Source organism: Euprymna scolopes, chromosome 37, assembly GCF_053919585.1.
Source record: "Euprymna scolopes isolate OS-2025 chromosome 37, ASM5391958v1, whole genome shotgun sequence".
NCBI classification, from domain to species: domain Eukaryota; kingdom Metazoa; phylum Mollusca; class Cephalopoda; order Sepiida; family Sepiolidae; genus Euprymna; species Euprymna scolopes.
Genome location: NC_136518.1, coordinates 8639919 through 8661149, shown reverse-complemented (window position 1 = coordinate 8661149; position 21231 = coordinate 8639919). Strand labels below are relative to the sequence as shown.

At 36.0% G+C, this 21231-nt stretch overlaps 1 protein-coding gene across 1 annotated transcript in view; it reads left to right on the top strand.

Moving 5' to 3' along the window:
- The window catches only part of LOC145261074 (G protein-coupled receptor kinase 3-like), a gene marked incomplete in the record, with an annotated part of 298219 nt that overhangs the window by 217324 nt on the left and 59664 nt on the right, over window positions 1-21231 (top strand). Inside the window, 1 exon segment of the mRNA XM_080119245.1 lies at window positions 12719-12805. Within this exon segment, the coding sequence (XP_079975371.1) occupies window positions 12719-12805 (87 nt within the window).

Here is a 21231-nt window from a genome sequence, read left to right as displayed (position 1 = left end):
GCTATATTTCCAGATGACAAAATGTCTGTTTTTTTTTTGTTTGTTTGTTTGTTTTTTTAAGAAGAAATGATTTGTTGAGATTTTATTATCTCCCTTGACCAGTGTAACAAACTACTATTTCTCTGTAAAAATTCTTTTTTATCTTTAAGAAAGAAAGACTATTTTTAGGATCTAATTTTTTCAATTTCTCATACTTATCGGATGAATTTCTGTACAAAACATATCTAAGAACACTGCCAGACATATAAATTACCTTTGTGTGAAATTTGAAAAAGATAGGCTCGGCCATTTTAGAAAGTATGAGAAAGGCACTCGCGCGCGTACACACACACACACACAGTGATTTTTATATAAGAGATTAACGACACCCATGTCAATGTTTAGACCTGATTTAAGTACGTTTAGATTTAAGATAGATTCTGATTCTTTTTGTTTGCTTGCACAAGTGGACGAATGTTTAACGTCTGTTAGTATTTGATATCATTTAATGTACGTTCTATTTGCTTAAAATGTTTAACTACACGCCTGTAGAACTCTGTTGCATCTGCCTGCTTCCCACCTGACTACAACTTGGATGTCTTCAAGTCCAACATTAACAAATTCCTAATGAACCGCCCCCTTAAGTAAACACTTCATCAAATCTCCACACTAACGTAATGTACTTGGAATAACCCTTATCCCTGAGTGGCTTCCGGGCCTTGATAAGTGGTAAAAAAAAAAAAAAAAATTTGAGAGTAGGATGAATTTTATCTGATTCGAAGTTTGTTTATGATTATTGAGTCTGATCTAGAAGCTAATTTTGTTTCACCGATATACTTTTTAAAAATTTAATTTACCATGAACACAACATATTGCCACAGTGACACATGGAACTATTGTAATCAAGAGGTCAAATTTATATGGCATATTTTAATTGTAGAGTTTGTGAACAAGTTAAATTTCTGCATGTTGGTACAGTCGGAAGCAGGGAGGGAATTCCAAAGGCAAGCAATTTGAGGGAAAAAAAAGCAATCAACATAATTGCAACTTCTCATCCAATTTTCAGATTTTGTGATCGTGCTCATATTCCTTTATTTCCTTTCAAAGTTGATGAGTTCTTTTTCATCTGACGTGTAAGGGTGGAATACATTAAAAAATGAACATAATTACGTGAATGATTCTGCGCTATGAAACAGTAGTTATGTGAAGCTTCATAAATAAAAAGTAAAGTATAATTGAATAAACATATTTCCCCAGGAACATAGTGTGTGTATGTATGTATGTGTGTGTAAAAACCCTGGAGACGTACCACCAAAGATGCTTCCGAAAAATCCTCAGAATTAGTTGGAAGGACCGACGCACCAACACCAGCGTCCTGAGTGAGGCTGACATTCCCACTATCACCGCTACTGTTGCCCAACGCCAGCTCAGATGGACTGGTCATGTTGTCCGAATGCCGGATCTCCGCCTCCCAAAACAGATTTTTTACTCTCAGCTTGTTGAGGGAAAGCGTGCCCAGGGTGGCCAAAAGATGAGGAATAAGGACAACATCAAAGCAAATCTAAAGCGGTTTCACATGGACCTTGAGACATGGGAGGACGTGGCTGAGAGCAGGTTGGCATGGAGGAGCGCGCTGTCCACGAAGGTGCTGCGCTTTATAGTAGTGACCTAAATCAAGCTGCTGAGGATAAACGCAAGTACAGAAAGGACAGCTTATCAACCAGACACACCCAACCCCACCCCACCACCACTACCTTTATCTGCCCAAATTGCACAAAACAAATTGGGTCTAGGATTGGGCTCTATGCTCACCTGAGGACCCACAGAAGCCACAACGGAGGACAGTCTTACTCGGACACGAGTGACCGCCGATGATGATGATATGTGTGTGTATGTATATATATATATATATATATGTGTGTGTGTTTTATCTTGCTCAATTTCGATATTGAGCACTCTTTCATTAACCTCATTAAAACTTCATTGGTTACTTTACCTCTGGAAAATATTAACCTGGAATTATATAATTAATATATTTGAACATGCTTATAAGTGTATTTTGACCTGGTCTATTTCGTTATACGAAATAGAATTGATGCAATACATTTAGGAAATGTTGTGATCGTAACAGATGAAACTGTAACACTTTGCGATGGAAATTGAGGTGAAGAACTACATGTAAATTAGTAAGATATTGATCTATCTGCAGATGGCTCTGACCAGTGACCTGAGTACAAAAATATGAGCGAACGGGTTGGACGACATGGTGGGTAATTATTCTCTCAAGCAAATGATGACTAAAATACACTAGAGTATATCAAACAAGGCTGGTCGAATCGCATGTATCTGGACATGAATTGAATGCGTTAATACAAGCTCTTTGGCAACACGTGTGATTTTAGAGAGATTATGTACGATTTTAGAAAATGTGTGTTGGCTTCGTTCGACGAATGATGCATAACATATCAATTTTATCCCAGGTTAATATGTCAGCCCCTTTAAGAAACTCATTTCTTATCGTTGAGCACTTTCAGTTGAATTAAAAAAAGTCTGTCAATTTAGCTCTTATGCATAGATCATCATATGATTAGATCACTCTGTCTGGCGTTTAAAAAAAAAAACATTAAAAAATAAAATGTTTAAATTTCAACGATATTTCGCGCGTTTAACGGAACCCGAATGAATACGATCCTTGCTAATGAAGCCAGAAATGACTTCTGTCGCCAGGTTCGAATCTATCGACTGGTGTTTATCGTAACACTTTGTACTGAAGATTCCTGAAAGGATGAAACACTAGTGTCTGTAGATATTTAATTATTATAGCAAATAATTATATATAATTTCAGGTTAAGTAGGGCAAGATAAAACAAATAAAAAGTGTATATAATATATATATATATATCCATCCTTATACACATGTATGTTTGTATGTGCAGATTTTTATGAAAATCTACTTTAAAGAAACAAAAAGGTCATTGCTATTCTGTTTGCATACTATTCTTTGTCTGTAATCTTATTCCGGTCGCTTTCAGCAAGATTTAAGACGTTGCAAGGTAACTTGACGCAGAAACACTCATTAGTGAATGTCTAGAATATCTTCCCAGTCGACAGATTATTGCATGGTGTTTTTCATCTGCAGATTCTTAAGAAAAACGACCCTTTTTTTTTCCTTTTTTCCTTTTTTTTTTTTTTTTTTTTTTTTTTTAACCCCACTGGAGATCTGCATAGTCCGTTTATGTGCCATATATCTCACAGTATTCTATATCTCTCTACAAACCTACCATTCGCCCTTGCATAGAATATTGTTGTCACATATGGAAAGGTTCATCAACCAATAGTCTCTATTAGATAGCATTCAAAAACAGTCTCAAATCTTATAGGCCCCACACTATCAGCTATGCTCCAGCACTGCAACGTTGCATCCCTGTGTTTATTTTACAAGTACTTTAACAGAATGTGCTATGATGAACTCAGCACTCGTGTCCCCTCACAGTAAGCAATCCTCGACTAAGCTAACAAGCAAAATAAATTTCACGACTTAACTGTAGAGGTCTTGTATGCGACAGAATCTTGTTTTCTGAAAGCATCATATGAACTGCAATTTGTCTTGTTTGGGATGTAAAGGAATTTAAAAAAAAAAAAAAAAAAAAAAAAAAAAAACTACCGACACTGGATTTCTCAAACTTTTTTTCATATCAGTGCAAATTATTTTTTTTTTTTTTTTTTTATTTTAAATTGTAATAAAATAATTTTAAAAAATTATATATATTCATATATGACAGTCTATAGGCGGGAAGTTCTTAGAAGCTTTTTTCATGGAATCTACATTTAGTTTTAGACGCAGATAAAGAGTGGGGGAAATTATTGATAGTGGTTTTAGCTAGATGAGTGTTTTTCGTGAAAGCTCAACAAGGGGGACCACAGACCAGAGCCCAGATGAGCACTTGCCATGACATGCATCCTGGTCAGGTTTAACCAGCTTTTTTCTTCCTGGCTTGCACTGTATTACAAATCATGGCGACCTATGCTTGGCTGTCTTGAACAAGATTGCACAAGATGGCTTCTCAATCGGGATTCTTCCGTCAAAGGTCAACTGTCTGTGGACCGAAGAGTTGAGACAAAATCTTTTTGATGGTGTTTGACACACTTAAGCCACCCAGACAGAGATATGAAGGATTTACCGTTTGAATTAGCTCTCTTCCTCCAGTCCTCACTAATTTGATATATCTCTACAAATTTTCATTAAAAAGAAAAAAAAAAAATTTGAAAAAATTATATCTACTTATGTAATTGCTGATGTATTAACTAAAAGATCTTTAGATTTTTTTTTTTTTTTTTTTTTTTTTTTACACCTCTTCTGATGTGGGAGCTGAAGTGAGAAGTCTGTTGCGTGTGTATGTATGTGTGTGTATATATATATATATATATATATATGTGTTTTATTACCATTTTATCTGTTCGGTTACATGTTTTGGATGTTGGATCATGTTTACGATCCAACAGCCTCGTCAGACCTTACAGAAATGATTGTTAGTATTTGGAAGAAGATATATGAGAAAAAAAAGAGGGGGAGGGAGACGGGTATCAACAATATTTCAGTTTCATATATATATATATATCGTCCACATAGTACTGTTTTGCTGTTTCACAGCTCATCAGTGTGGCTAGACAAGCAACTACCTCAAGCCAGGATCGAAACTTGGCCGCCTAAATGACAGTTGGAGCTTCTAACTATTGCGCTATTCAGCTGCAGCTTTGTGGGCAGTGAATATATATATATATATATATATATATATATTTATTTATTTTTTTTTTTTTTTTTGTATAGATAGTCGTCATAACATTCAACTCTGACTTTTCGAAGTATAAAATGGCCAACACTTCAGTTAATAATCTAACCTATAAAAGTTATCTTACTGGATTTTCAAAATCCAACTCAAATAGATCACACATCAAACTTTGTTTCTGACTAGCCAATTTTCATTTGTTATTGCTATATCATGGAAATCTAATCTAGAAAAGGCAAAATGTCTGTATTTGTATGTCTTGCAAAAACTTCCAATAGACGCGTCGGAATGTGACAAAATCAGTATCATTTTAAAGCTTGGTCTGATGCATCCATCGTAAAAACGGAAGTCGTGAGTGTTGGAATTAAGTACATTGAAAAGAGACTACAACTTGCGAAAATGTTGACAAAAAACATGACCCCTCTTTGTAGAAAACTGCCCAGTAGAGGGTGAAGGGATTAATGTTTTTGTCCAATTTTTTTTATATTTGTCGTCTGAGAGACCGAGCTTTATAAAGATACCGATTTTGTCACGTTCTGATGCGTCTGTTGGAAGTTTTTGTGAAACACACACACACTTTGCCTTCTATATTATAGATATATAAGCTCCAAACAATTTTGTTGAGCTTTATATTGAACCGATAAGTCGCCTCTTAAAAAATTGATTTTCTTTTCTTTTAACGCCACCATATATAAATCTCACCTGTCTGTTTAAATGTATGTATGTATGTATGTATGTCTAAAACTTTCGACAGTGGTGACAGATTTCCACGAGATCGATATCGTTTTGAAGCTCGACAAATACAATTACGAAGCAAGAGTTCTACAGGCTGATGGAGCGAGCACATTCAAAATTCTATGAAGATTCAAGAGTTTGACAAAGACTGCAAAGCTCAATAAGATACGTCTGGAGAAGGTCAGAGTTTACGTCAACCGAAACGTGTGAATAATGCTAAAGATGGAACCAGTAGTTTGATTAATCCAAATAATCCAAAGATATTTACTGGATAATGTCGCTGAAAGTTTTTCCATTTGAAAATTCAAATATTTCAGATTTGCATTGAATTTGGTCCCTCAACATTGGATACTAACGAAGCAAAATTTCCTCAATTTAAATCCCTCCTAGGACCTTTTTTTTTATCTTAAATTTGAGACACTTTCTGGAATTAAAAGCATGCAATGACTTTGTCTCAAAATTAGGTGTTTTAGATATAAGATTTAGTAACTATGTATGCTAACTTTAATTATCATAAAAGTGGTGCAAAACAGCTGTTGAGAGAATTAATTTTACCCTGTGCTCAAACGAGCGTTCTAGTATGCATCCGTAGAACACTGTTTTATCCGATTAATGGCAGTCGGTTTACTAATTTCACTGTTGCATAAAAATGGTTCCATCCAATTATTTCCAAATTAAATTTCCCCTCGTAATCAGATTTCCATAATGAAATTATTGAATTTCACTTTTTGCTCTCGGCAATTGACGGTTTGTCCGATCAGAATCCAGTTATCCCCATTAAATGTCAAAATGCATCGTCGTAGAGATATTTCATTTTGAAAGATAAAAACATTTGATAATGGTTTTCATGCACGTCTCGAGGATCTCTCGAGTGAGAAGTAGAAGAGAAATTATCTCCACGGCTGCGGAGTCGGAGTCAGTAAATTAATTGCTTTTTAGGAGTCAGAAATACTGTCATGCTCAAGACTAGACAATGTATTCTTAAAGGGCATGTTTAGTCGGTCTTGTTGTATAGCTGTGAAAGTTGGACTATCTGCCTCTAAATGCACAAATGCATTAATAGCACAGAAATTTAGTTTATGAGACGAATGTTAGGGGTCCACCTTCCCAGGCTTTGCCTTCTCTCTTTGAGAAGGGGTTAGTTTTACTAATCAGTCGACGTGCCCTTACCGGGAAACGTCAACGAGGCTGCCCAAGCACTTTTTGCAAGTCACAGTGCTCCTCCTTGGAGGCGCTGACTTCTCAATCCCATTTTCCGACCTTGGTGTCACAGTTTTTGCAGTGTGAGAGAAATATAACTTATCAAGGCTTGAAGGGCACTCAAGGATAAAGGATTAAGTGTTAGGTAGATGGTGAGAGCAACATATCAGTTATGGTGGAACTTGAGTAAGGCTAAGATAATTCAAGAAGACATAATAAGAATTTATTCACATTACATTTGAAGTTGACTATGTTGTAGTCAGTCGGGAAGCAAACACGTTATTGCGTTCCACAGGCAGACAGTTCTCGGAAAGAAACTCTGCTCATGGAATTTTCGTTTAGTTTTACGCACAGATAGTGAGACTCATGGTTAAGGCATATGTTTGGCGTGTCTTGTTATATGGTTGTGAAAGCTGGACTATCTGCCCCAAAATGCAGAAATGCATTAATAGCGCAGAAATTTGGTTTGTGAGACAAATGTTAGGGGTTGTTTGGAAAGATCACATTGCTAACGAGGAAATAGGGATTGTACACTCTTTAATCCTTATCCTCGACTGGCCGCTTGACCTTGATAAGTGGTGAAGCCTATGTAAAAAAAAAAGATGTGGATGCCCTAAAGGAATGCGGATGAAAACTAATCATGAAAAGACAAATGACGTTCTTCGGACATATTTATCGTCAAAGAATCATAGAACATCTGGTATTGACTTGTGGAATGGCAGGATCGAAAAAGCAAGGTCAAGTAAGACACACTTTAACGGCAATTTGATCGACTGGATGGGATTATCGTAAAAAAATTGAGCTGTTTCAGGATATGGATTGCCGCCCACATTGGAAAGACATTGGAAAGCCGTGGTCGCTTTTTGAAACCTTTTTTAGCATAGATATGTTAAAAATTCACATTCCCCTGCTGATTGAACCTATACACACTAGTACGTTTAAGTAAGATTAAGGGTGGCCACCACACACGCAACCCCCCAGCCTTTCCCCTTCATTTCTATATCTCAACACAGCATCCCTAATCCGCATCGCTATTGAGTCTTATTTACATACAACCAAATCTTATTCAACACAACATTTGACGGAACCTCCTGATATTAACTTCCTGTGATGGTCAAAGTCATAGAACATCTGGTATTGACTTGTGGAATGGCAGGATCGAAAAAGCACAGACCTCAAATAAGATGCCACGTGATGGATGACTTGATCGATCAAACGGGGGATTATCGTTAAAAAATTGAGTTTTTTCAGGCTATGGATAGCCGCCCACATTGGAAAGCCGCGGTCGCTTTTTGAAAACCCTTTTAGCATAGATATGTTAAAAATTCACATTCCCCTGCTGATTGAACTAGTATGTTGAAGATTAAGGACGGCCACCACACATGCAACCCCCCCCCACACAGCCTTTCTGCTTCATTTCTATATCTCAACACAGCATCCCTAATGGGTCTTATTTACATACAACCAAATCTTATTCAACACAACATTTGACGGAACCTCCTGATATTAACTTCTTGTGATGAGGAAGACTTAAAATTTTCATTGATGATGATAACGAGAGAGTAAGGGAAGTTGTTGGAGGTTGATCGATGTTTAGTGTTGCAAAAGGTAAGAAAACATCAATATCAATGTTTGGTGCAGTTTTGGTCAGGAAGCCAGTATCTTCAGACAACCTGATCTAGTAGTATCTTTGGAGACCATATACATTAAAAGGTTGGACCCTTGGAGCAGTCATGAGCACTGAGATTTATTTCATTGTGGCGAGCTGACCCTTGTAGGTGATTTGGTCATATGGGGATCAATCAGCTTCCAGGGCGTATTAATTTAAACCCTCCCTTGAAGAATTACTTTAGCTCCTTTGGAAATTGCAGACAGTAGAGAGTTTCCTGGAAGCAACAAAGGACACTTTTCTCTGCCTGTAACAGAGCGTGGACATGCGTATATAAATGCTGAGTTGTGTGCAAAGCAAAAGACGATAAAGAGTGTGTGCACAGCCAAGGAGCATGTTAGAGATGTGGATGACGTTCAAGAGGACAGAGGTCAGAGATAAGAAAACGATCACATTAGAGACGGGAAGGCATTCATATGGATTCAAACCTAAAAAGACTAAAAATATTGTATATAAGAGTTAAACAGCCAAAAATTAACAATGTAAATTTCGAAAACAGTAATAATATTTTAAAGTAGCTGAGTATGTAACCATCCAATATATATATATATATATATATATATATATATATATATATTTCTGTAGAAATATATTTTCTTATTATATATATCAATCCTTTGAGTTTTGTATATTTAGGCAGAATTTCATTATTCGCGCATATTTTATTGAAGAGGATCTTCGTTCTTCTTTTTATGATCTTTCTTTCGAATTTTTCTTGTTTTCGTACAAGTATTTTTGTTGTGGGATCCAAAGTTCTTATAAAGTCCCCTAGTTTACCGAACGTTTTCGGTCTCGATTGACTCTCGTCAGTGTTGTTCTTCCCGTGCATCCTACTTATTGATTGATTTGTTCTGTCGTTTTACTGTTTTTATTACTCATTTACTATGTGTAGTTTCGCCTAATTTTAATTATTTGGATCCCACAACAAAAATACTTGTACAAAAGCAAGAAAAATTCGAAAGAAAGATCATAAAAAGAAGAACGAAGATCCTCTTCAATAAAATATGCGCGAATATCAATCCTTATATAAGAAGCTGAATGTGATTACAGAGCAATGTATAGAATAAATGACAAAAAGTTATATTCCAAAATTCATGATGTTGACCATCTTATAATTTATTCCTTTTAATTCAGTTGAGGTCAGAGATAAGAAAACGATCAGGAAGACTTAATATTTTCATTGATGATGATAAGGAGAGTAAGGGAAGTTGTTGGAGGTTGATTGATTGGACGGGATTATTGTTAAAAAAATTTAGCCTTTTCAGGATATGGATAGCCATCTGCATTGGAGTGCCGTGGTTGCCAACGCCGTTAGACAGCAGGGTTGCTGATGATGATGATAGTGATTAGGAGTCAGAAATTCTCTAATTAAAAGTCTGAGAAATCCAGTCGCAATAAGAAACCAGAGATTGAGTGCTTTTCAGCGGATTTGAATTGGAATTGAATAAGTAGTGCGAGGAATAAATAATTATGAACAAATAAAAAAATAAAAAAATTATCGAGAAATATCTCCTTCCCACGGCGAGATGTGACACAAGAGTCAGAAAGTGGAATTGAAGAGCTAGCGTCATAAAGGAAGAGTATGCTGTCCTGCAAAAAATGCATACGAAGCCCCATCAGTATTCCCCAGGAGGGATGCTTCAGGTGATTAGTAATATAGTAATAAACCTCTTCTCAAAAAGATAAGGCAAAGCCTGGGAGAGTGAACCTCCTAGAACTGCACAGGACCTGCAACATGCTGTAGTCAACAGGAAAGCGGTCATTTTAAAAATGGTCTAGACTCTGTTGGCTTTGGCGCTGAGGGGGAAAATTTTCTATGGCTGAATGATATCGTACACAATGAATTATGAGTCCGAGCAAAATTCTTGCATTTAGGATTTATTTAACAATGAAATAGAGTATCTTTTATATGGGCTGCAAGCATGTTTACAAAGGGCACATGGACCTCATGTCTGACACGCTTGGTAGTAGTAGATCTGCATTCAGTCTAAAGAGACAATGCATAACCCTTGTAAGCATGCCTGCACATAGAAACTATTGTGAAGCAAGTGTTGCACAATCTTCACCTCATCGCTCCTTAACCAGCATTGCTTGGGTCTAGTATTGATCAGGCTCAACATTGCTTAACTTTCAGATGCTGTACGTCAACATAATTTTGTCATATATCAACATAATTGTGGTATTATCCGATATATGCCTTAATATAATTTTACTTTATGGCAGCAAGAAAAACATGAAATCTTGGCCAAATCTAACCGTGTGCATTTATGTATTTTTCTGCTTTCGAAATCGATAAAATGTACATTTTTTCGAATGACTGGACGCTAGTTTAATTTGATTTAAATTATGCAAACAATTTTTATGCCATCAAATGACAAAATCACTGCAAGTATATGTGCACAGGGCCACATGCAGCTCACGGGCTGCATGCTTGTCATCCCTGGCCTAAACAACAATTGCAATGTTTCTGTTCAGTTTTGGTCGATGCGCATTTCATGCTGAACCTGATAGCCACTACCCCGACTCCACACCGTTAAAATATCAATTTCCAAAATATTCCTAAAGATTCAATCTCCAATTACCAACATCCTGGCTTTCTATCAAGGCAAAGATTTATTTCTTCCCGCATTTAATCTTCTCTGGTGAATGGTCTTTTTTAACTATACCTGGATGACGACGCTATTGACGTTGCTGAAGTATTGTTAGCTTGATCTCATCGAAGCAGAGAGTGGAGCACAATTAGGATTGGATGCCGGAAATTCAGAATTCTGGGCTCTACGGACAAATTTGACAACTAAATATTTTCGTTTACTAGCCAAATAGAAAAGCTGCTAGTCAAACTCAGATGATTTTTGGAATATGAAATAGATTTTTCTGTATTTTTAAATAAGTGCATTGCTATTCATACACCAAGTTTTATTTTTATTTAATTATTTGCGGACTATTATCCTCTTCTCCTAGTTGTTGTTTCGCAACGTTTCGGCCAATTATTTCTCTGGCCTTCGTCAGTACCTGACCACTTGATGAATTATTTCTCTGGCCTTCGTCAGTACCTGACCACTTGATGAATTATTTCTCTGGCCTTCGTCAGTACCTGACCACTTGATGAATTATTTCTCTGGCCTTCGTCAGTACCTGACCACTTGATGAATTATTTCTCTGGCCTTCATCAGTACCTGACCACTTGATGAATTATTTCTCTGGCCTTCGTCAGTACCTGACCACTTGATGAATTATTTCTCTGGCCTTCGTCAGTACCTGACCACTTGATGAATTATTTCTCTGGCCTTCGTCAGTACCTGACCACTTGACGAAGGCGAGAGAAATAATTGGCCGAAACGTCGTCAAACAACAACTACAAGATGAGGATGATAGTCCGCAAATAATAAAATAAAATAAATAATGCAAATTACTCATCTCAAACGAATTCCAAATTAATTCACCTAATTTTATGTTAAGCATAATTAAGATTGGTTGCAGGCAGTTCAGAAAACTTTAAGCCCAGAATCTGGCTTGGCAGACTCCTGGAAGATATTTGTCCTGTGATTATCCCAGACACCAAGAGAAGTTCATTGAGCAATTACTTGCGACTTTTACCTGACTGACAGAACAAGAGCAAGCTACAGGATGCGGTTCTAAATCCCATACAGACTTCCAAGTCAACAAGATGCACCTGTAAATGGTCAGTGTCTAGGAACATGCCTTTTTAATGTAACATGCCTTTTTAATGTAACATGCCTTTTTAATGTAACATGCCTTTTTAATGTAACATGCCTTTTTAATGTAACATGCCTTTTTAATGTAACATGCCTTTTTAATGTAACATGCCTTTTTAATGTAACATGCCTTTTTAATGTAACATGCTTAAATAAGCAAACCGCACACACATCCATGCATACACTTTTTAACCAACGCATCAGTTGTCATCCCTGTGGTAACCTCCACTTTGCCCAATAGGTGGTGCTTTCCATTTCCTCTTCCATTTTCTCTCTTCTTTCTCTTCCCACTCAAGACATGGAGCTGACAACACGTGTTTGCCTTCAATTCAAACCTCAAATGTGAGTGGCACGCAAATTACGTCCATGCCTCGACAGGGTGTTTATCTTTTCTCAAGACACGTATGAAATTCGTATACACAAGTGGCTACGTGAAGATGAAAGCAGTAGTCCTGCATTGCTGAATAGTTTTACTTAAACAATGATACCAATGTTCTTAAAGGGACCATCAGTTGACTGAAACAGATGGCTATTTGTAGCGACCCTATGTAACTGTTTACCCTCAAATAATAATAAAAAAATATATTTATTTTACTTTATTTTGATCTTTTTTATTTTGATATCTTTGACAGGACTACACAAAAACAGCGGTTAACAACGTACAGGATGCACTTACCAAAGCAAGAAAAACAAAAAAGCTTGATGTGGTTGTTTTTAATGTAAGTATGACACTTTCTTTTCTTGTCTTTATGTAGGTCCTGGATATGACCTTAAACTATATCCAGTGGTGAGGCCCCAGCTTGCGAGCTTTGGGTAGTGTGGAGCCACCCTTTAATTGCCATTGCTCCCAGGTCCACTCTGACCCGGAGTGGTAGTACATATTAGGGTCCCAACTATGGGTTAAATAGAAACAGACTTGAAAAAAAACAAATATACTATATTAAAAAATTGTTCCTCAAAATCACTAGATTCGGCATTAAATAACCTGAGAAAGGGTTGATATGCCGTAAAATAGAAACAAGTAATCGTTTTTATGTAATGTATAACACATTGGCACACTTGACAAATGCCTGCTTTATTAGTGGAACAAGCTTGAAGATTTGGAAATTAAACCAGTTGAAACGATTTTACACTTATCTGCTTGTGGTTATATCTTCTTGAAACCATGGTTATTGTAATCAGCAAAGTTAAGCAAAGTCGAGCCTGGTCAGTACTTAAGTGAGTGACCATTTGGAAATAGTAGGCATCATCCGTTTGCAACTGACCGTAAGACGATTTTTATGATATTCCTGGAAAAGTCAAAGACAGGATAATCACCTTGGCACACTGGTTCTCGTTAGATCACCAAAGTTAAGCAACATTGAGCCTGGTTAGTACCAGACGGGTGACCAATTTGGGAATACAAGGTGCTTTATGTAGGAAGATGTCAACATCTCCTTGCAAGAGTTGCAAAAACCTGACTTTGTTATCTCCCCTAACAGGGATATACATGTAACGGAGGACTGCTTGTGAATTTCATACTTCCATGAAACTTCCTCCCTTGGAGGAAGCCTGTTAAACCCGCATAGGGTTAGTGCCATTTTCATTAAAGGTCAAAGTCTGTGTCTTTCTTTTAGCTATGGATAAAAATAGGTTAGACTGGACTTGCAAATTTTGGTTGGGTTACAAGTCTAGAAGAAAAACTAATCTATCACCGCAGCACCTGATTAGCATCCAGGGCTGGGGAATCGGGACTCTGAACCTCCGACTCCGACAATTTTTTAGAACCAACTCCAACTCTTATTTTAAAAAAAAATAATTAAATATTTTTTACATAATTTTATGTCACAACGTAAAAATAGCGTCCATTTGGATTGGTCCTTTCTTTCGTTATTCTTGAAATATGACATTATTTTCAGAGAATCACCTTTAGATACTTCACACACATTTGAAAAAATAATCTGCTCTGTACATAACGTATTAGAAAAATGTAATTTTCCAAAAAGTAACGTCACAATTGCTTGAGTACGGATTGAGGGATTGATCCATATAGCTGCTACTTTTACGCCGTTTCAGAAAATATTTTAAAGATATTATAGAAGCTTTTTAGACACTATGATGAAAATGCATTTTTAGACACTATGATGAAAATGCATTTTTAGACACTGATGAAAATGCATTTTTAGACACTGATGAAAATGCATTTTTAGACACTGATGAAAATGCATTTTTAGACACTGGTGAAAATGCATTTTTAGACACTGGTGAAAATGCATTTTTAGACACTGGTGAAAATGCATTTTTAGACACTGGTGAAAATGCATTTTTAGACACTGGTGAAAATGCATTTTTAGAAACCATGATGAAAATGCATTTTTAGAAACCATGATGAAAATGCATTTTTAGAAACCATGATGAAAATGCATTTTTAGAAACCATGATGAAAATGCATTTTTAGAAACCATGATGAAAATGCATTTTTAGAAACCATGATGAAAATGCATTTTTAGAAACCATGATGAAAATGCATTTTTAGAAACCATGATGAAAATGCATTTTTAGAAACCATGATGAAAATGCATTTTTAGAAACCATGATGAAAATGCATTTTTAGAAACCATGATGAAAATGCATTTTTAGAAACCATGATGAAAATGCATTTTTAGAAACCATGATGAAAATGCATTTTTAGAAACCATGATGAAAATGCATTTTTAGAAACCATGATGAAAATGCATTTTTAGAAACCATGATGAAAATGCATTTTTAGAAACCATGATGAAAATGCATTTTTAGAAACCATGATGAAAATGCATTTTTAGAAACCATGATGAAAATGCATTTTTAGAAACCATGATTAAAATGCAGTTTTAGAAAACTATGATTAAAATGCAGTTTTAGAAAACTATGATTAAAATGCAGTTTTAGAAAACTATGATGAAAATGCATTTTTGGACCCATAGTGGTAGACTATCTGTTAAAAAAAATACTTTCATTGTGCGGACGGCACTCTCCAAATGGGGGGACCCCCCCCACTAAAAAAAAAAAAAAAAATTGATTGAAAATGAGGATGGCCAGGCCAAAAAAATGGACAATACGGCAGCCATCTTGGTTGGAAATATGTCATAAAAAGTTAATATTTGAGATGAAATAAAAAAACATTTAAAACTACTTAGGATACTAAAAAATGATCAAGGTAGATTGCAAAGTAACATTTATTGGTTATGGCAACATTTATTCTATATTTGATTTTTTTTACCACTTTTTCGAATTGCTGTGGATTGTAAAACAAAACACCTTATTTTGTTTTTAAACTTTAATTTTGTCTGGAGAAAGCTTTAAAAAACTTTGAAAATTCCTTGAAAATGGGCATTGAAAATCTGTACGAACCCTGCAGTGTTTAGTGAAGGGAGAATTTCTGGATCGCCATTCTGTAGGAGGGATTCCTGTGTAGATATTCATCTTGCTGGCCTGGTTGGATATCGAGAAACTAGACTCCGAAGTTTTGGTTAAAAGAACAAACTTCTTCCTCTATAATTAAAATCGATCCAGTTTAATGAACACAACAAATACGTATACCCGGTAAAAGTTATGAAAAACGGAAATAGAAAAGGTTGAGTCAGGAGACGTGTGTGTCGCATGGAAGTAAGATTAAGTTCTCATGTTTTATTGTCGTAGTCATGGCAAGCTAAGGCATATGATGTCTTGACAACGCAATGCTTAAAGTGTGACTGTTTATAAATCATGCAAAACGTTTCGATGAAAGTTCTATCCCACATAAGTGTTCTGACCGAACAACGCATCAATCATTCCGCGAGTGAGAGCATACAAGTGCAAAAGAAAATAGATCGCAATTATGTAACTGCAACAACTTTCGCCAAGGCCTTCTATAATATAAATCTCACCTGTCTGTTTAAATGTATGTATGTTTGTATGTCTGCCTTCACCTTTCGACAAAGGTAACTGATTTTCACGAGATCAGTATCATTTTGAAACTCGACCCTTCGGACAACAAATATAAAAAAATTGGCTAAAAACATTAATTCCTTCACCTTCAACTCGGCACTTTTCTGCAGGGAGGGGTTGCTTTGTCCACTGATATTTTCAAAAGTCATCGCTTCTTTTCGATTGTCTAGCCTTAATTTAAACCTACATCACTTCCGGTTTGGTGATGGGCGCAACAGCAAAGACTTCATGTTTTTTTTTGTTTTTTTTTTTTCACATTCTTTTCCTCCTTCGCGGTACAGGTTCAAGCCTGCCTGCCTACTACGACTGTTTTTTTGCTCAACCAACATCCTTACACACACCTCTACTTTCTTTTCCGCCTTCACATCATGGGTTCAAGCCTGCCTGTCTACTACAACTTTTTTCTTTTTTTTTTTTTCTTTTTTTTTTTCTTTTTTTTTTCTTTCTTTTTTTTTCTTTTTTTTTTTTTTTTTTTTTTTTTTTTTTCTCAACACACACCTTCAAACACCCGGACAACGCCGGGCACCCAGACTAGTCATTTTAGAATTCCTGTTTCCATCTAACAAATTATTGCATGTTCTTTAATTAAGGGAGATAATTATGTAGTTTCCCGACCCATGAAATTTTATCGAAAGAATATGAAGTAGCTAAAAGATTGTATAGCCTTAATATTATGACATGCTGAACATATCAGCATTAAATTCAATTTAGCATTTCATTTAAAAAAGAAAAAAATGCTTAAATTTCTCTATATCCAGTTCTTCCAGGCAAAATTCAAGATGGCCATCCATTGAGTTAGTTTATCTGAAAAGTTTGAATGGAGAAAGGTTAAAATGAAAAAGAAATAAATTGGAGGCAATTGTGAAGAATAGTTTACAGAAAAAAGTGGTGAAAAAAAATGTGACCAAAGGCAATAAATAGTCAGATGTCAGTGGAAGTTAGTATTCTGATGTCGGTCGGGACTGGAAACTGGGGGATGGAACTACTGTGATTGTAGTATAGAGCTGGAGAGGTAGGAGAGGTAGCTGGAGGAGACTGTAAGAAATTTTAGTATACTACACTAGATTTTTAGTGTACTACACTAGATTTTTAGTGTTTGTCTTGAGCGAGCTGGATCTGCTTTGGGCTGTGGGGAAGCTGGAGCCGCTGTAGGCTGCAAAAGACTGTTTGGGTACTGCTGCTGCTGCTGCTGCTCTGGTTCCCACAACAACTAGGACCAGACAAGAATCAAGTTGGGATGAGTCTCCTAACTCCTGTCCTGAAGCAAAAGATTAGCTATGAAGTTGCTGGCTTCACGGAAAGATGTTCATGTTATAAGCAATTGAGCCGCTAAACAAACAAATCACAAAAATTTCCGACTGGACAGCCAAAAATTTCTTCAGTGTTTATTGGCTGTAACTATATTAGTTTCAGTTTGAAATTAATTTTGTTGTTTTTGTTTAGTTGTGAAATGTTAAGTTTTTATGTTTGCTTTTTTTTTTTTTTTTTTTTTCATCAAAACAAATGGAAACTATTGCTATTTTTAATAAGTATGCTCTGGCCGATTTTGAGGCTTGTTGGTTTCACTCAATGACATATCCGCGTTTGCAAAAATAGAAGCGATAATCTGGCACACCGTGACTCCAAAATATATCAAATATGTTCCTATTTACTTGCCTCCCCACAAGGGCAGAGTTAGACACAAGGTCGGTTTTTAATGTGGGGAAAATCCAGCTTCCCAAAAAGGGGCAAATGGTTGATGTCATTTAGTTACGTCAGCATTTATGTTGTAAAGGATCTCTTCCTCATGTCTTTCACCTGCACGGAGACAAACATTAAAAATCCAGTGTTTTAATAGTATACTAGAATTTCTTATAGGGTCACGGTTCATCTATATTCTGTATTGTACTGAAGTAGCACCGACACGAGGCTGGTTGAACCAGCTTCCTCTGGAGGAGGAAGTTTCATGGGAGTGTGAAATTCACAAGCTGTCCCCAATCGCATGTATATAGGAAGATAATGTTAGGTTTTTGCAGCATTTGCAGGAAGGTGTAGACGTCCTCCTACATACAGCACATGAAATTCCCAAATTGATCACCCATTTTATTACTGATCAATCTTAACATTGCTTAACTTTGGTTATCTAACAAGAACTGGTATGTCAATGTGATAATCCCAGGTATGTGTGTGTGTATAATCCTATGTATGTATGTGTATATAATCCCATGTATGTATATAATCCTATGTATGTATGTGTGTATAATCCCATGTATGTGTGTATAATCCCATGTATGTGTGTATAATCCCATGTATGTATGTATGTATAATCCCATGTATGTATGTATGTATGTATAATCCCATGTATGTATGTATGTATGTATAATCCCATGTATGTATGTATGTATGTATAATCCCATGTATGTATGTATGTATGTATAATCCCATGTATGTATGTATGTATGTATAATCCCATGTATGTATGTATGTATGTATAATCCCATGTATGTATGTATGTATAATCCCATGTATGTATGTGTATGTGTGTATAATCTCATGTATGTATGTGTATGTGTGTATAATCCCATGTATGTATGTGTATGTGTGTATAATCCCATGTATGTATGTGTATGTGTGTATAATCCCATGTGTGTGTGTGTGTGTGTATAATCCCATGTATGTATGTATGTGTGTGTGTATAATCCCATGTATGTGTGTGTGTATAATCCCATGTATGTGTGTGTGTATAATCCCATGTATGTATGTATGTATGTGTGTGTGTGTATAATCCCATGTATGTATGTATGTATGTGTGTGTGTGTATAATCCCATGTATGTATGTGTGTGTGTATAATCCCATGTGTGTGTGTGTGTATAATCCCGTGTGTGTGTGTGTGTATAATCCCATGTATGTGTGTGTGTGTATAATCCCATGTATGTGTGTGTGTATAATCCCATGTATGTGTGTGTGTGTATAATCCCATGTATGTGTGTGTGTGTATAATCCCATGTATGTGTGTGTGTGTATAATCCCATGTATGTGTGTGTGTATAATCCCATGTATGTGTGTGTGTATAATCCCATGTATGTATGTATGTGTGTATAATCCCATGTATGTATGTATGTGTGTATAATCCCATGTATGTATGTATGTGTGTATAATCCCATGTATGTGTGTATAATCCCATGTATGTATATGTGTATAATCACGTTTAACACACCAGTTCCCGTCAGATCACCAAAATTAAGCAACATTGAGCCTGGTGTGTACTAAATGGGTGACCACTTGAGACTTCCAGGTCCTGTATGTGCTCTCCGCTTATCTCGGCATTGTTTCCAGTCGTCCTGGACTTCTCCTTGCCACTGGACTCAAAGAGTGCCGATTCAGAAGAGGTGTAGTTGGTGATTGCGCAACCCTTGCCTCACAACTACACACGCAGCTGCCCTTACAGGGAGTTTTCTTTTGTCTTTCGAGACTGAACGGTGTGTGTATAGGTGTATGTATACATCTGGTTAGGATTATTTTATAAATATTAAGTCTTTAATATTTATGATATATTTTAGGTTTGCTATTTTGGATTATCTTTGTAAACTTAATTGTAATTCGGATTTTTTATATATAGTTTCATATAAACTCTGGACCATCCAAGCATACACTGCACACTGCACTATAAGTCCTCTATGTTCCGTACCATACTGAAGCAACACTAACCCTAGGTAGGTTTTTTTTGGTGTTTTTGGAAACAGCACCAAACCGATGTAGGTTTAACCGGCTTCCTCCAAAGGAAGAAGTTCCATCGGAGTATGAAATTCACAAGTGGTCCCCAATCGCATATATATCCCCATTAGGGGAGATAACGACGTTAGTTTGCTTTTTTGCTTTTGCCACGTCCTCCTACATACAGCGTCTTGTATTTTTAAATGGTCACCCGTCTGTCTGGTACTAGCTAGGCTCAACATTGCTTAACTTCAGTGATCTAATGAGAATTGGTGTGTTAACGCAATTATGATATATTTTAATCTACGTTCTGTTGTACTTGATGTTGTTTGTTCCTTAAGCATTTAAGTACTTCATAAAAGATCTCTTAATGTCTTCGTGTGTTTTTGAAAAGGTCGGATATGACGTCAGTCAAAACGTTATGAACATTACAACCAAACCTGAGAATAGCAGTCCACAGGATTTCAATCAACAATTCTCGCTTTAAAAAAAAAAAATCCTTGGTTTAATTTTTTGCAAGTATTTTGCATTCGCTCGTTGTTTTCAGAATGAGAAGAACTGTCGTCTTTTTTACGTTTTTATGGGCGGTCTACAATTTATGGACTCTTAAATGAGAATAAACATCAACTTCTGCTAATCTCTGTTCGATAAAATATCTGTTTATTTAAGAGCTTCTAATCAAATGCGATACAGAATTTTTTTTTTTTTATCGTCATTCTTTTTTTTTTTGTATCTCCTTGAACTTCATTAAGATTTCATCTTATGGATCATACTTTAATAACATTTTATATTTTTGCTATTTTTTTCATTTTTTATTTTTATTTATTTTTTTATTTATTTATTTATTTTTTTTTTTGCACCTTTTTCTCCAAATGTAAATCTTATCAATTGCTCTGTTTGTTGTCATATAACTTTACAGTGGACCAAGTTTTTTTTTTTTTTTTTTTTTGGTAGTTAGCGTTTTGTCTGTGTTAAATCATCTTTTCTGTCAGTGAAGGAGAAATCCTTCTATACCGAGGCAATTTTTCTTTTTTTTTAATTTTTGTTCCAATTCAGAAAGCCCCTATTTATTTATTTTTTTTTTGGGGGGGGGCTGGATTTTACTTAGACGACTGACATTTTTAGGCATTGGACTTGAAAACTATCCTGCCATACTCTGCGAGGAAACCTTCCAACAATTACAGGTTTCACAGATTCGTCGTCAAATTTTTGTTTGTTAGGTCTAAGAGAGGGCTGACACTGAATGGAAGTTATGCAATCCACATGATTTCTGAGCATTTCAATATTTGGCCAGCTAGAGTTGAATCAGGAAAGAAGTTTTTTTGCGTGCTGACTTGAAGATTGGTGAAGGTAGTGAAGTCTTATCTATCAAAACTTTATCTCCCAAGAACTGCAAGGTTGTGGAGCTCTCTTCCTACCCCACTGTTTTCCTTCTACCTACAGCCGTGGTCTTTTCAGAACTAAGGTCGATAGGCATCTCCTGTCTTTACAATAATTAGTTCATGT